This window comes from Ixodes scapularis, unplaced genomic scaffold (assembly GCF_016920785.2).
Source record: "Ixodes scapularis isolate PalLabHiFi unplaced genomic scaffold, ASM1692078v2 PGA_scaffold11__112_contigs__length_91849675, whole genome shotgun sequence".
Lineage (NCBI taxonomy): Eukaryota > Metazoa > Arthropoda > Arachnida > Ixodida > Ixodidae > Ixodes > Ixodes scapularis.
The window spans coordinates 70,474,902-70,490,942 of record NW_024609837.1 but is presented as its reverse complement, the minus strand read 5'-3'; the positions used below and the strand labels follow the sequence as shown (position 1 = coordinate 70,490,942).

The 16,041-nt window shown below is 49.9% G+C and overlaps 1 protein-coding gene across 1 annotated transcript in view; it reads left to right on the top strand.

The window, feature by feature from the left end:
• The window catches only part of LOC8023444, a 37,874-nt gene extending 21,833 nt beyond the window's left edge, over positions 1-16,041 (top strand). The window contains exons 4-5 of the mRNA XM_029994630.4: positions 12,200-12,385; positions 15,371-16,041. Coding sequence (XP_029850490.2) covers positions 12,200-12,385; positions 15,371-15,679 — 495 coding nt within the window. The 3' untranslated portion in view covers positions 15,680-16,041. The remainder of the gene's footprint in view (positions 1-12,199; positions 12,386-15,370) is intronic.

Below are 16,041 nucleotides of genomic sequence, written 5' to 3'. Positions count from 1 at the left end.
CTGCAGTCTGCGGAGGAAAGCTGGGCGAATGACGAGGCTGAAAACTTGTTGAGACCCAAACAATCAGTTCGCGCTGTGGCACTGAGCATACTGACAAGCCGCGCTCAGTGCCACCGCGCAGACAGTTTTTCTAGGTCCCGACCAGAACCCACTTAGATTGACCAGGACCTGTTCAAATAGGTCCTGGTTGAAACATGGTTTCAGCTCTCTCACTTGTTGAGAAGATTGAAGCGGTTGGCTCTCCTAAATTCCTAAGCCCTATAGCCAAACAGCACGCCGAAAAAACGCCGAACCTGGCCCCAGCATTGCAGTCCTATAGGGTTGCAATGCTGGGGCCTAGTAGCATTTCGCTCCAAGGCGTTAGTATAGGGCCAAAGTAATTTTCTTTGGATTTTCTTTGCCTTTTTTTCTGGTTAGCCATATAATTGCCAAAATGACCCACAGCAAAAAAAAAGAAAAAAAAAAGTTCATTTTAGTGCAGTGATTTGCAGTGAAACCTAATTTCGGCGTTTCCTCGAAAACTGAGACCCAATGAAGCCAGGTGATAGCAGAAAAACCAGGTAGCAAAGCCTAAATCAGGGGTTACACTGCTCATGCCATCACAGAAAAGACAGTCTACCAGGGGCTCCGGAAGCGGGGGGGCAGGGTGGGCTTGAGCCCCTCCTGCCCTCAGGACCGAGCTGCCGAGCCCCCCCTCCCCTTCCTTCTCTCTCTTTTTTTTTTTTTTTTTTTAGTTTGTGTGTTTGCAGGTTATCTGTTATGGGCCTTCGGCCTAGCTGTTGTACCTCCGTTCTCCTGAACCGAAATAAATTAAATGAAAATGAAATGACCCTTCTATGCATGCTGACCTACCGCCCTCCTCATATTGTCACGGGTGGTGATTCGTGACCAATAAACGAGAAATAAACAGAAATAAATAAACGTTTAATGTGGCGAACTTGTGCCAAAAATAAAGAAGGAAACAGAAGAAAGCAGAGCGTCGCGGGCGTCGAAGTCGGCGTGTCAGCAGAATCGAGCGCTGGGGCGAGACTGAACACGCACTTTCTAGAAAACAAAAGCAGGGATAAATGATAGAAGTTACGTGTGGTACATGAATAAACGGGAACTTTCTGGAGGACCGTGACCGAGCGTTGCTTTCTTAGCCTTGCGCGCGGCATTACTCCCCCCTTTAAAAGTGCATCGCCCCGATGCAGTGTAAAACAAATCAAAATAAAAAAGAACGATGAACTAAAGAGTCTTTTGGAGCACAAAAGGTCCACAGTCCTATCGAGCGTAGTACGGCTTCAGGCGCACGACGTGGACGACCTCAGGTCGTGGTGGGCGGCGTGACGATGTTCGTGTTCCGTCGGGCATCACCTCGTAGTTCAGATCCCCGAGTCGACGAAGCACTTTGTAGGGTCCAAAGTAACGTTTCAGGAGCTTCTCGCTGAGACCGCGGCGGCGAATCGGCGTCCACACCCACACCCTGTCTCCGGGCTGGAAGTGGACGTCCCGACGACGAAGGTTGTAGCGGCCAGTGTCGACACGTTGTTGAGCCTGAATCCGAAGTCTGGCGAGCTGACGGACTTCTTCTGCCCTTTGGGCAACCACCTGGGCGTCGTCACTTGCGTCGACAGCCACTTCGTGGGGTAACATAGCGTCCAGCATTGTCGTTACCTTGCGCCCATGCACCAGCTGAAAGGGTGTCATTCCGGTGGTCTCTTGTACGGCCGTGTTGTAGGCAAATGTGACGTACGGCAGCACCTCGTCCCATGTCTTGTGCTCCACGTCGACGTACATGGAGATCATGTCGGCGATGGTCTTGTTGAGTCTCTCCGTTAGCCCGTTGGTCTGCGGGTGGTACGCCGTGGTGCGGCGATGGCTGGTGTGGCTGAGACGAAGGACTTCTTGCGTCAGCTGGGCCATGAATGATGATCCACGGTCTGAGATCAGGACTTCGGGAGCGCCGTGCCGGAGGACGATGGATTCAATGAAAAACTTGGCCACTTCCACAGCAGTTCCGGAAGGAAGGGCTTTCGTTTCGGCATACCGCGTGAGATAATCTGTGGCGACGATGATCCAGCGATTTCCCGACGTCGACGGCGGAAAAGGGCCAAGTAGATCCATTCCGATCTGCTGGAAGGGTGCTGTTGGCGGAGGAATTGACTGCATGAGTCCGGCCGGCCTCGTCGGAGGTTTCTTTCGTCGCTGGCATTCATGACATGATCGCGTGTACAGGTGGACGGTTTTGGGGAGCTTGGGCCAGTAATACTTTTCACGAATACGTGCCAGGGTCCGGCTGTAACCAAGGTGTCCGGACGTCGGGTCGTCGTGGCAGGCTTGAAAGATCTCCTCCCGAAGGTCGGTCGGGATTACCAGCAGCCATGGCGAGTTGTTGTTCCCCAAGTTCTCTTTGTAGAGTACACCTTGTCTAATGGCGAAGGTCGGCAGCGCTCGTGAAAAAACACGTGGCACGGCACTCCCGCGCCCTTCCAGGTGCTCTATTAGTGCGCGCAGCTCAGGATCGTCTCGTTGACGCCGGGCCATGTCGTCGATGTTCACTGCGCCCAGAAAACACTCGTCGTCATCGTCGTCGCTGCTGCCGGAAGGTGTTGCGACGGGAGCTCTGGACAAGCAGTCGGCGTCGCTGTGCTTGCGGCCTGACTTGTAGACGACGGTCATGTTGAACTCTTGTAGTCGGAGACTCCACCGCGCGAGGCGTCCTGACGGGTCCTTGAGGTTCGCAAGCCAGCAGAGCGAGTGGTGGTCCGTGACTACCCGGAACGGGCTCCCGTATAAGTACGGACGAAACTTCGTGATTGCCCAGACGACCGCAAGGCATTCTTTTTCAGTCGTGGAGTAATTTCTCTCCGCCTTGGTCAATGTCCGACTTGCGTAGGCGATGACTCGCTCGGTGCCTTCTTGTACTTGAACCAAAACCGCGCCAAGCCCTGCGTTACTTGCGTCCGTGTGAATCTCGGTTTCCGCATCCTGGTCGAAATGTCCAAGAACAGGAGGAGTCTGCAGTCGTCGCTTCAGCTCGTCGAATGCCTGCTGCTGTTCATCGGCCCATTCGAACTTCTCGGCGTCCTTCGTGAGGTGTGTGAGCGGTGCGGAAATTCTTGCGAAATCTCGAACGAAGCGCCGATAGTAGGCACATAGCCCAAGGAACCTTCGGACGGCCTTCTTGTCTCTTGGCGCTGGAAATGCTGCGACGGCACGAGTCTTCTCGGGGTCTGGGCGGACACCTTCGTTACTAACCACGTGGCCGAGGAACTTCAGTTCGTCATAAGCGAACCGACACTTTGACGGCTTCAGGGTGAGTCCGGCGGTCCGTATGGCTTGGAGAACTGCTCGGAGTCGTCGCAAGTGCTCGTCGAAGTCGCTGGAAAACACGACGACGTCGTCGAGGTAGACGAGACAGCTCTGCCACTTCAATCCTGCCAGTACGGTGTCCATGACACGTTGGAAAGTTGCTGGCGCCGTGCACAGTCCGAAGGGCATCACTTTGAACTCGTACAGTCCATCCGGCGTGACGAAGGCTGTCTTTTCTCGGTCCCTTTCGTCGACTTCGATCTGCCAGTAGCCGCTCTTCAGGTCCATCGATGAGAAATATCGAGAGTGGCGCAGCCGGTCTAGAGTGTCGTCGATGCGGGGGAGTGGGTAGACGTCTTTCTTCGTCACCGTGTTCAGCTGCCGGTAGTCTACACAGAACCTAAGCGTCCCGTCTTTCTTCTTAACCAGTACGACTGGAGAGGCCCAAGGACTGCTTGAAGGTTGAATTATGTCGTCGTTCAGCATTTCTTGAACTTGCTCCTGGATCGCCTGCCTTTCCTTAACGGAGACTCTGTATGGCGATCGATGCACAGGGCGCGCGTCGTCCTCGGTAACGATGCGGTGCTTCGCAACGGTGGTTTGGCGCACCTTCGACGACGTGGCAAAGGAGTCGCGGTATTCGGCGAGAAGGTTAATCAACTGTCGTCGTTTCGGGCCCGGGAGTTTAGGGTCAATGTCGAGCTGCGCTGGCGACGCACTGTCTTGCTGAGGTGGCGAGAATTCGTCAGTAATGGCGGCGACAGCGGCGGAGTTTTGGAGTTCCTCGACCTGGCCCACGGCTGCCCCTTTTGTGAGGTGTTGCGCTTCGTTTCGGAAGTTCGTGACGAGGACCACAGTGCGGCCATCCTGAAGTTCAGCAACTCCTCTTGCGACGCCTATTCCTCTTCCCAGAAGCAACTGGAGGCTTCCTTCGAGCAGAACTTCGCCGCAGAAATCTTCGGTGATCCCGACGGGTACGAAAACACTCGACCGCGGCGGTAAGTTAACGTGGCTGGCGAGGACTCGGACCGCAGATGACGTCGCTTTGGGTTCCTCCGGTGGTGAAACAGGCTTTCGCAGCGTCAACCGGTTTGCTCCGAGGTCGATGACGGCGCCATACTCGCAGAGGAAGTCCATTCCGAGGATAACGTCCCTCGAACAGTCTTGCAGAACGACGAACTTTACAGGGCACGTCTCACCGTGGATCTCGACGCGAGCGGTGCATCGCCCGATTGGTGTGATGAGGTGCCCACCGGCGGTTCGTATTTGAGGTCCATCCCACGGCGTCGTGACTTTTCGAAGGCGGCGGGAGAGCCTCCCACTCAAAACTGAGTAGTCTGCTCCGGTATCCACGAGTGCCGATGCGTCGTGGCCGTCGATGATGACGTTTAGGTTGTTGGACACCGTTTCAGGAGCGTCGTTTCGGTCTCCGGTAGCGTTCGAGTGGGGGCCCTCCGACGTTCGTGGAGGATCTTGGCGTCGGTCGTCTTCGGCAACTCCACCTCCAGGGGTTGCCGCGCCTAGTTTCCCCGGCGTGGAGCAAGGGGCGACAGGCTTTCACGTCGGGGTCGGTGCATCGGCGAAGCTGGACGTCGTGGTGAAGGCGATCGGAACTCTCGGCGGGACGCAGGCTCGGGGGACTGGGGTCGTCGCAAGTACTCGTCGATCTCCCGAGGGCGTTCACCATACCTGGGACGCGGGTCGCTTGGGTGGAATCCGCGCAGCCCGAGTCGTCGGTATGGGCATCGGCGGTACACATGGTCAGCTTCCCCGCAGTGGTAACACAGCGGGCGTCGGTCGGCCGTCCTCCAGACGTCTGTCTTCCTCGGCGCAGGTCGGTCTGGGTGAACGTGCGCTTGATCTTCCTGTCGTCGGGGGTAATGCGGCGTTGGGGCGTCTCTTCGGGGTGGCGACGTGGCTTGACGGGGGGCTTGCGGCGGTCGTCGGGCCATTGCGGCGTAGCTCAACATCGGTTCCTCCGGTGCCACCGTGGTGACGGGAACCTCTGGTTGGAGCGCCCGACGCACTTCTTCGCGCACAGCCTCGGCAATGGAGAGTGTCGCTGAACGACTTGCAGCTGGCAGCAACTGGCGGAGTTCCTCCCGGACGACCTCCCGGATAATTTCGCGGATGTCCGTACCAGGAGCGTTCTCGCCGCCAAGCAGCGCGGTTGCAGCGACACTTGCACTTGGATGTCGCTGGTAGTGGGAAGCGCGCGCTTGGAGGGCGCGCTCGATGTTAGTCGCCTCGGTGACGAAGGCTTCGACGGTGCCCGGCGGGTTGCGCACAAGGCCTCCAAAGATGTCGTCTCTCACCCCGCGCATGAGGACCCGCAGCTTCTTGTCGTCTGTGGCTCGTGGGTCGGCACGGGCGCTCAGGCGGAGGACATCTTCTACGAAGCTTGTGACGCTTTCGTCGGGGCCCTGCGTTCGAATTCGGAGGAGATCTTCTGCCTTCTCCCGTCGGTGTAGGGTGGCGAACGTCCGCTGCAACTCGGCCACACAGATGTCCCACGACGTAAGCGAAGCCTCGTGATTCTCGAACCAATGCCTCGCAGTACCCTCCAGCGAAAAGTAGAGGTTCTGGAGGCACTGCTCCGCGGTCCATCCGTTGTGGCGCGCCACACGCTCGTAGTGCTTGATCCAGTCTTCGACATCCTCGTGGATCTCGCCGTGGAAGGGTGTCGGCATACGGGGAGCGGCGGGCAGGTAGACGATGGCAGGAGCGGCGGGCGTCGGCGACTGGTTGGCCATCGTCGGCTTTGTTGGCTGCTTGGTCCTGGGCGGCAGAAGTTCGTGTTCCGGGGGTAGACCTCGGATGCGGCGACTTGACCGGGTCTCGATCTGGTCTTCGTCGGGTCCTCGGGAGGCTGGGTCCGGACTTGTACTGCGGGACCTCGGAGGGGTACGCGGCAGGGGCATGCGTTACCCCGCACCTCCACCAGAATGTCACGGGTGGTGATTCGTGACCAATAAACGAGAAATAAACAGAAATAAATAAACGTTTAATGTGGCGAACTTGTGCCAAAAATAAAGAAGGAAACAGAAGAAAGCAGAGCGTCGCGGGCGTCGAAGTCGGCGTGTCAGCAGAATCGAGCGCTGGGGCGAGACTGTACACGCACTTTCTAGAAAACAAAAGCAGGGATAAATGATAGAAGTTACGTGTGGTACATGAATAAACGGGAACTTTCTGGAGGACCGTGACCGAGCGTTGCTTTCTCAGCCTTGCGCGCGGCAATATCCGCCAAGCACAAAAAGCACCGGGGCGACGGAGAGACTTGCTTGAAAAGTCAAAACCAGAAGCAAATGACAGGCAGGACTCATGAGCCTGATTGACAACCAGTTTAGAGCGAGCAAAGAGGGGACAGCGAAATGAATGGATTCCGACAAGACGACGTCGGCGCGCGTTTGTCTGCTTCCCCCGTGTGGAAGCAAGAAGCCCAGAAGATGCATGGTGCTTCTGGCCCGCGGACAAAACAGGCAGACGGTACTACCGCGGCGGCGGGGGGGGGGGGGGGGGGGGGAGGGGGGGGGGGGCTGGGGCTGGTGAGCTTGAGTGGGGATTCGGGAGTGCTTAGACGAGGCGAAAGTCTACGAGCTCCCAATTTTGACAAGGCGCCTTCGATGGCGAAAGCTTTGCGCTCATGCGGCGTCGTGCCCGCAGGGTGGTGAGGTATGAGGCGACACATGTTTACAAAACTCAGGAGAAATATTGAGAAAAGCCGACAGGAAAGAGGAATTTGGTAGTTGGCCCTGGGCTCTGTGTTTGCGTAAATGAGATGCTATTATTTCGCGAGATCATTGTGATGCACTTTGTAAATCTCACAGAACACGCATCCATCGTTTTTGCTCTGTCGTGTCCTTTTTTGGTGGATGCTTTTTTCGGTGGATGCATGGAAATGATATCTTTCAGCCGCGCTTAGCCGCTGCGCAATGCCAAAATCTTAGACTCTATAAAGCGTTTTAAACCGACCCGATGCGCACACGAGGACCCGATGCGCCCACGAGGATGTAAGTAGTTAAAAATGGTGGCCCACGAGTATATGATTATCGGCCTTTACAGTGACTATCCAAGTCTAGCGCTATCACCAGTCGTCGCTGCGTTGATAAAAAAATCTGTGTGCGTGCCACTGGGCAGTGGCGATGCGAGTTCATGATTTTCTGGTATTTGTTTTTCGCCTCTATAACCTCAGTTTAACATCCGATTAGGAAAATGCGTTTGAGGCGAAAATAATTAAGTAGTTAAATGGTTGGGATGACCCACTCTCTCATTGCAACCGTCGGATTCAAAAGTGCTGCACACGTCGCGCTGCAACTTATTTTTTATTTTTTTGCCAGGAGACGATTTTTTTATTAATATTCTCTCCAAGCGGTACATGTTTCAACACAACTTACAAGAAAGGATTTGAAATAAAATGATAAGCATAAAAGAAAACAAAAAAAAAAACGGAGCGTTTATTTTCACAAAAAGCGGGGGTTCACCGACCAGAAGGCAGGTCTCAAATAAACGTATTATGATGATGATGGTTACATAGAAAATCACCACGAACAACTGAACAATTCTAGCGAATTATCAAGATTGGAATAAGATTAAACTTCACAATGCCTTGTACGCCGCGACACTGAGTATGACGTTTTCCTTGCATGATTGTCCTATTGTGGTTTGGATTTCTTATATCTAATTGTTTATAGCCTTGCCCGTGACGTACGACGTTCTTTACCGTCGTACTTTGGTACCAAGCACCCTATTAATGCAGTGGAAGCTATGTTGTCACTTGCCTCAACGAGTGTTTGAAATCATGATACGTTTGCGCACCCAACGTCACGCTGCCATATGCGAAGGACTCCTGTTTGCAGGTATACAGTATTACGTCAATGCAAGGCGTCTATTCCGATCTTCGTTGTTAGCTAGAATTCCTTCGTTGTTCGCTGTGATTGGATGAACCTTCTCTTCTGCAAGAAAATGAACGCGGAGGCTCCTAAACTGTGAAGGCGTCACGAAACACAACCATAAAGGGGGATTTCCGCAAGAACGAAAGCCAAAGGAGTTTGGGTTTTCGAGTATGAATGGAAACTTCGTAGGAAAGAGACTGGCTGGTACAGCCTCCCCCAACCCTAACGTCGCCAAGAGATAGCCCTCCCTAGTGACACTTTGACTTCTCGGTGACTACCCTATCCAGGGGAGGCATTCAAGCTGGTCCGTTTTCCTATTTATCTCTTAGCAAGCGGCAATATCTCAATAACTGGGAAATCAAGTGACGTCATTAAGGCTGGAGAGGAGCACTGTACTTTCCTATCCTTATCTCGACTCCCTTTTTCAAACTAAAGTATAAGAAAAGGCTGTTAAAAGCCGACAATATTGACAGTATCACTTAGTGCCCTTAGCTTTAAGATGCGTGATCGATGCTATTCATGTATCGTGGAACCTGAAAGCACTAGGTGGATGCAACCGGTTCAGCCAGGCTAAGATATTGTCGATCTGCGCGGCCAAAAGCGTCGCTGTTCTTGCAGCTTACTGATTACCCGAAGTTACCTAAGTTTGCGCATCACGCAAGGATACAATGATTTCGCTCACGGAAGGTTAAGATCACGCGAATAAAACTCTAGAAATTGCGTTGATAACAGCGCACACAGTTTCTAGGTGAGTCATGAGTCATGACGAGTAGGCAAAAAGGTTCTGAGGGAGACTCTGAAACGTCTCATCGCTAATAGCTCGCAGAGTTTTATTTAGGCTCTGTTTTTCTAGGTCTGGTTTTGTTTTTTAGTCGTGTGGTTCCTGCTGTCATACAGTGTTTTCAGTGTCTTTGTTTATCCTTTGTTCGGCGGTAGCTCGGCTGTTCTGATTAGACGGGAAAGCCTAGATGATACCTGCGCTGAGAAGATAGTGATAAAAGAGAATAAAATAACTAAGGAAGAGACGGCCACACGTGATGGCGACCGTTCAAAACCGACTTGGATGGAAAACCGATTTCGTTCTTCAGGTTTAGACTGCCGGCTTACCTCGGTGAACAACTTATGAGCGCTGCTTTGACAAGCTGTTGCAGCTTTCTCTTTCTGAGATATATAATAGGAGTGCCCCCCCCCCCCCCCCCCCCCCAAACAAACGTGTGTCTTTGGTAAGTTTGTCTAGGTGGGTGTCCCTAACTAATCTAAATGTGCAAAAAAAAAAAAAAAAGAAAGTTTATACATAGTTTGCACTGACGTGGAGCTGGCATGGAGCTGCTGGTAAAGCTCTAATGCACGCTTGTCAGCGGTGCACGTGGACAGCGATTCAATGCGAAGGAGTTAAAAGGAGCGCTCGGCGTCGATGGCAGCGACTTTGATTTAGATAGGCTAAATGCACAGCTTTTACTCCTCGCAACGGTTCTTTCTGGCATAGAGGTCACCGTAGTCGATGATGTCACGGAAGCACTGAAGCCAGTCTCGAACTGTTCTGAATCTCTTGGACCATGCAGTTGTCAGGCTTGTGCAGCTTTTACTAACGGTGCCAGCATCGGCGGCATCAGGGGAGCGTTCTTTCAGTGCATTGAGACGAGTAAAAACTTACCTACGGAGTCGCATGACACAGACCCGCCTCACGCATCTCCTTCTTCTGCATGCCCACCGACAAAGAACTGGAAAGCTGTGCCTTAACAATGTCCTGATTGCATTTATCGCCAAAACAGCCGAGCGCTTAGCTACGTTTGACCCATGTTAGTTGGATAGTTTCTTTTCTTATTTCGAAAACGTGTTCGAAACGGGAAGTTTCGTGTTTATAATTTGACGCACCGACCGCGGCCCCTCGATCTCGCTCAAGCGCGCGCAGCAGACCGAGCGGTCGTGGACCGACGCTCTGCATTCTCTGCCAGTGTATATTTTTGCCTCTTTCCTAAACCTGAATGTGTTTAATGTTGGTTTGTTGCCTCGCATATATTTGTTAACAACTATTCAATATACACGCGTGATAAAGTTTATAATTGTGTGGTTGATTCGTACTCGGTACGAGATGCACGCAAGGACTACGTATCTGGCTTTATACGAGGCAACGCACCCTTGTTGAAACTTGTCATTTATGATTTTTGGCTTGTTTATTTTGTGTTGCGTTTTGTGTATATAATTGATTCGCACACAAACGGAGCTCTTGTGTCACCTTCTGCTCATTACGTTTTTTTGTTTTTTTTCTGACAGTGCTGAATCATATCTCTATATGTGGCGGGATGCCTGGGGTAACTTTCCGCGAAATGTTCATGTATACTTGTTCGCGTTGATCCTTTTCTTCTGTTTGACGTGGTTTAATCTGGCATCATCATATTTTTAATGAAACATTTTTTTAGACCGCATACGTATCCACTCTATTGAATGAACGGAACATGTATGTAGAATGTATACCGAAACGTGTCAGCGTATTTTTTCCTTGGAAAGGTTAATTCTAATTACCTGTACCACAGCTCAAGTAAACTAAGTACGATCGTTTTCGTAAGATACGTCATTATTTAAGGTTTATATTATTAGAGCAGGAACAGGACACAACCGCGTTTACGAGATAGTTATGTTCTGACCCTTCGTTATGTGTTCTTCCTTAACGTTTTACAGTCGCAATGGGTTCTCTCCCCAAAAGCGTAGTTAACCTAAATGAATATGACTGTGCAATGATACCTTTGACATTGTATTCCAGTTACTTTAAACAAACAAAAAGTTAGGGCGCGAGCAAGCTGTTGAAAGTTTAACATTTTAGACAAAACCCCGAGACTCGCGGGCAAAAAAGGACAACACAACACGAAGTCTCGAACGCAGCTCTTTTCCTTCAGCACCTTCCTTTTTTGATTCCCCCCAACTTGCATTGACGCCAGGAGTCCGAAGCGATCACGGTCGATGTACTTGATCCTGAGGCACATACCGATGTATGCAATCTCTGCCTCCAGTTGAGAATTCGATGGTCCAACTTGCTGTATTTGAGACTTCGTGTTGTGTTGTCCTTTTGTTCCCGCGAGTCTCGGGGTTTTGTCTAAAACTTTTAACATTAGTTTGTCTACGTCTGCGTTTGTCTACATCATGGTTCCCCGAGAATCCCTAAATGAAGGAACGTCTTCCTTTTCAAACATAGCCAATTCGCCATAGGCACAGCTGCGGTTGATATGTAAAAGTTGGTATAGGAAATAAAAGAATAAGGAACACATGAGGCGGCTGATTTAAGTGTTTTTATTATAATGCAATTAAATGCAAAGGTGCAAGCGAGCTGGACAAGAATGACGAAAGTAACCTAGCTGTGTTTTGGAGATTTATGTTTGTCCTTTGTCCCTCTTGTTCACCTTCTCCAGGGATTACTTTCGTGATTTAAGTGGTTATCCAATCATTGTATGAGTTGTCAGTGCAAGCTTCTTACTGTTATTTTACTGAACCATTGTTTTACTTTGCTTTTCCATGGACATGTGCGTGAATATGCGAACGCGCTGATTTAATATGTTGTCATTCAAATATGGCAATTAATGTCAACCTGGAACCAACCTAACCTTGAGGATTTCGGAGATGTCGAGCCCCCCCCTCCAAAGAAAGACTTCCGGAGCCTCTGCAGTCTACAAACGTACTAGTCACCGCATTTTTCATGGTTCGAATGCCGCGTGCCAAGTTTTTGTCCTTGAACTTATTGCCACGCAGCATTCGAAGCACGGATCTCGCGGTGACTCGGGTTCGAATTTGTATGCAGACTGTCTTTTGTATGATGTATAAGCAGTGTTACCCTGGCTCAACTCTTGCATTTATTGGGCTATTTAGGGCCGACATACCCAGACTCTGGTCAAAGAATGAAAAGTAAGGTTATACATCGGCTTTTTTAAAGCTTCCAAGGCTAAAAGAAGACGAAAATAATTCTGTTATTTGAGTGAGTGGAAGTAATATAATACGGGTGGCGTCTCTCGTTGCGAAAACAGGTGGCCGGAACCAACATCCTGACGAACCGGGAACTACAAGTGAACGTGTCCCGAGGTGAAATCCGGGGCTTCAACACTGAGGTGAAGCGTGTGGGAGACTGCATGCCGCCTGTGCTCAGGGAAGGCAAGACGTCCATCAGGTGCACCCTCAACTTCACCGGAATCAACGCTACCTTCGACACGCACGTAAGCATCGAAAAAAACGTTCCCTTGCCTAGTTTGAACCAAAGCGTCTGTCGCCCTATCGCTGCAGACTTAGGTTTAGGGTGTGTCTTAAAGTTGGTTCGCACCTTTGCGTTTGATTTTGGCGGAGTGCGTTGTGATTTCTCGTGACCGCTTATGACGAATGTAAAGCCCTTTGATAAAATTCAGGTTTCGCGTTTTTTACAAGTATACCGTCAAGCAGTGTTGTGTATGTGCGAGACGCTTGCCACGAACGAGACCTCCATTTGCTTCCAAGGGCCGCTCTGTTTAGTGGATCGCCACCATTTGCTTGCAAGGACTACACGAAGCATGCGCCTCGTGCAGTGGCGCATCTGATGCTACTTGCAAACAGAAACGCACTAAGGAACTTTAGGTGAGAACCTGACTGGCACATTCTATCGGGAAACACTTATAATTTTCGTTTATTTTTTTTTATTTTTTACATAATATTTGTTAATCACGGGCTTAAAATTCTTCTTAACAATGTTTTAAGAGACCATTTCCCTAGATATTGCGCGTATTTGATTTCGCAAATACTGCAAAGCCATGAGTTTAGTTATACGAAGTTCCAGGGCTACCTGAGTGATAGCGCCAGTGTTCCAGTCTGTTTCGCTGATCTGCTGTGTGTCCCCTTGTCGTAAAGCGGTCAAGAGAATTGTCAGTGCTTTTGGACACAGTAAAACGCAAATGTGTGAGCCAGAATATAAACTTGGGAGCGTGTTGTTTTTCTTGGATGAAGACGACAGAAAGAGTAACACAAAGGATAACATTGTTTTTTTGTCCCCGTTTATCCTGTATTACTATATCGCTTCCTTTTTCTTCCTTCTGGGCAGGGGTGGGTTCAAAAATACTCTGCGAGGAGATTAACTGCGTCGGTGTTTTTGCGAGTTGCAAGAAGTGGGGTCCATCGTCTCTTTGTCTTAAGCACATTATTCTTTCTGTAGTCTTTGTGAGCCAGCTTTTACTTCAGTTGAAAGAAAAGAAACGCGAAAGAAATGGGTAGACGACCACTCCTTTTGAAATAAAGTGGTCGTTTGTCTGTCTTTTGTGTTTTAATTAAGTGAATTTGAAGTAATCTGTTCATGAGCTCGGATCGATTTGTTAGGATGTGTCACCGGATAGTCGAGATCGCGCCAAAATTTCATAATTACTCCCAGGAGCCGGAATACGCGAGCGTGGGAGAGCAATGAAAATGAATAAGCGCCGATTTGCTTAATATAAGGGTGAGGTTTACCAGAAAGGGGGGGGGGGGGGGGTTATGTTGGCACTAATATCACTGGATCGTGGGAAAGTAACGCCAAGCTCCTCGCATGCTCATCATTTTGGGTCATGGAATGAGCAGTCTCTCCTTGCCCTCTACATTTGTGATGAGTCACTCTGAATTCGCTGGTGACGGGTAGCTTTTTAAAGGAGTTTTTTGAATATCGATATTTTGTTGTCTGCACACCGGCGAAACAAGCGCATATCTTTGCATCGCCACAACATACGAGGCCAGTGTCTGGCAGCGTTCAAACATAAATTTCCTCTCTTTAAATAGGCAATAATAACAATACCATAGTAAGAGATCTGTGAAAAGAAGCATGATCTGATAAGTAAAATGCATACTCAGCGTCACAGACGCTCATATTGGCGAGGAACGCTTTCAGTACGATGATGCTCCATAGCGATCTTGGCACGACTAGTTCGGAACCACCCTGTCGAAGCTTCGAAGATTTGAACGGAGCAAAATGGCGATTTCAATAGCAACTGAGAACGGATCAGCCAACCACCTTGCGAAGTATGGTCGTCTCTATGTTTTTATCGGTTTGTGTCTGGCTAGCAGGCAGGGAGGCACGTTAGAAACCCCAGGCTAGCGGTTTTACTGCACTGGCGAATTTCTTACCTACAACTGAGACACCCGACGCCCATTGGGGCTGGCTAACTTCCGGCCGTATAAGGATGCACGAAACACACTTACTAGTCTTTCCCACTATGCACATTTTCAGCACTTGTAACCCAGGCGAAAAATGCTGAATCAGGGAGCTGTGGACAGATACGGGGGCGTTTGATATTCTCTAGAAAAAAGGTGCTGCGCGCCCTCAGAACAAACTCCACAGCCCAGCGGATAAAAATGGCGGCACAGAAAGGAATTATTAAAATGGTTTATAGTCACTGCCAGGATGAGAAAGGCAGGTTCATCACTTGTCAGTTGTTCCGCCTCCAGCCTTCCTGCCTTCGATACTGCTTCGGCATCGGCGCGACAGAAGGCAACGGGCCCGTGCTGGCTAAAGTAACTGGATACTGGGGAAAGTAGCGCCATTGCCTTCCCTGCCTGCTAGATACTAGCAGATACTAACATACAGACGACCAAACCCCGCAAGCTGATCGGCTGATCGGTTTCAGTTGCCATGGCAATCGTCATTTCGGCCCTTTGAAATCTTCGAAGCTTCGAAAGAGCCATTTTGAACCAGAGGTGCCAAGATTGCCATGGAGCACAATCGTACTCAAACCGTTCCTCGCTAATAAAAACCTCTTGGTTGCTTGCGAGCAATACACTGATTAATAATGCTTATCTTCACAGATCTGTTACAATAGTATTTATCTTGCATATTCCAAGACAATAAAATTATTTTTCGATGTCGCCAAGCACTGACGCCGCATCTCGTGGAGGTGCGGGACGTGCGCTTGTTTTGCCGGGGTCTGCATAACAAAAACTCGGAAGTTAAGTAATGTCTCGATAAAGCAACCTGTCAAGGGGAATTCGGATCGGCTCACAAAGATTCGAGAGGCCAAGGAAACACTGCTCATTCCATGAACTAAAATGGCGAACATACAGAGAGCTTGGCACTACTTTTTCCAAGATCCGGTGATCTTGGATCTTAGTGCTGGAGGCAGGTGATTTGAAAGGTATGATCTACCGATCTCAGCCTGCCAGCAACTGCAACTATAGTTTGCTGATAAATTGATGCAAACTGTTTGACTTTTCAGACGCGGGGTGACAACATTGTGGCCTCGGATAAAAACATTTGGGTCCGCGCTAGCGTCATCGACACTACGGGAGAGTTCGAAGCCGTCGCCGAGCGCGGCAAGCAGGGCAATGTTCACACCTTCTTGGTGGACAAGATTCACGTGAAAGTCAAGAACGACAAGGCACTCAGCCTGAACGACAAACGCAAGAAGAAGTTCAGGCAGCATTTCGAGGACAAGGTTCTGACCGTGTTGCCGCAGATATTCTACGGCGCCTACCTCCATCTGCTCGGTGCAGCTGTGAGCTCTGTTCCTTTCCCTCATGTTTGATCAGAAAACCCCACCTTTATTTCTGTTGGAGCTTGAGGTCACGCTGCTACGATTAAATTTGGCTTAAGATCAGATAGGGTTTCACTCTGAATCTCGACGTCATTCACAATTGGGGAAAGTGATGGTCCCTAACTTTAACTTAGGTTTTAAGACTAGCTTCATTCAATGTATTTGCCTCGTGCAATATGTTATGTACCACTTGAAGTGTATGCGTCCAGAGATCGCTAGATGTTATAATACTTTGTTTTGCAGTAGGATTCTATAAAGATAAAAATACAGTGAAAACAAGCGCTCTAAGTTCTCTACGTTGTATGCGATGCAAATTTTTCTTGATATGAAATAAAAATGTCAAAATACAAGAA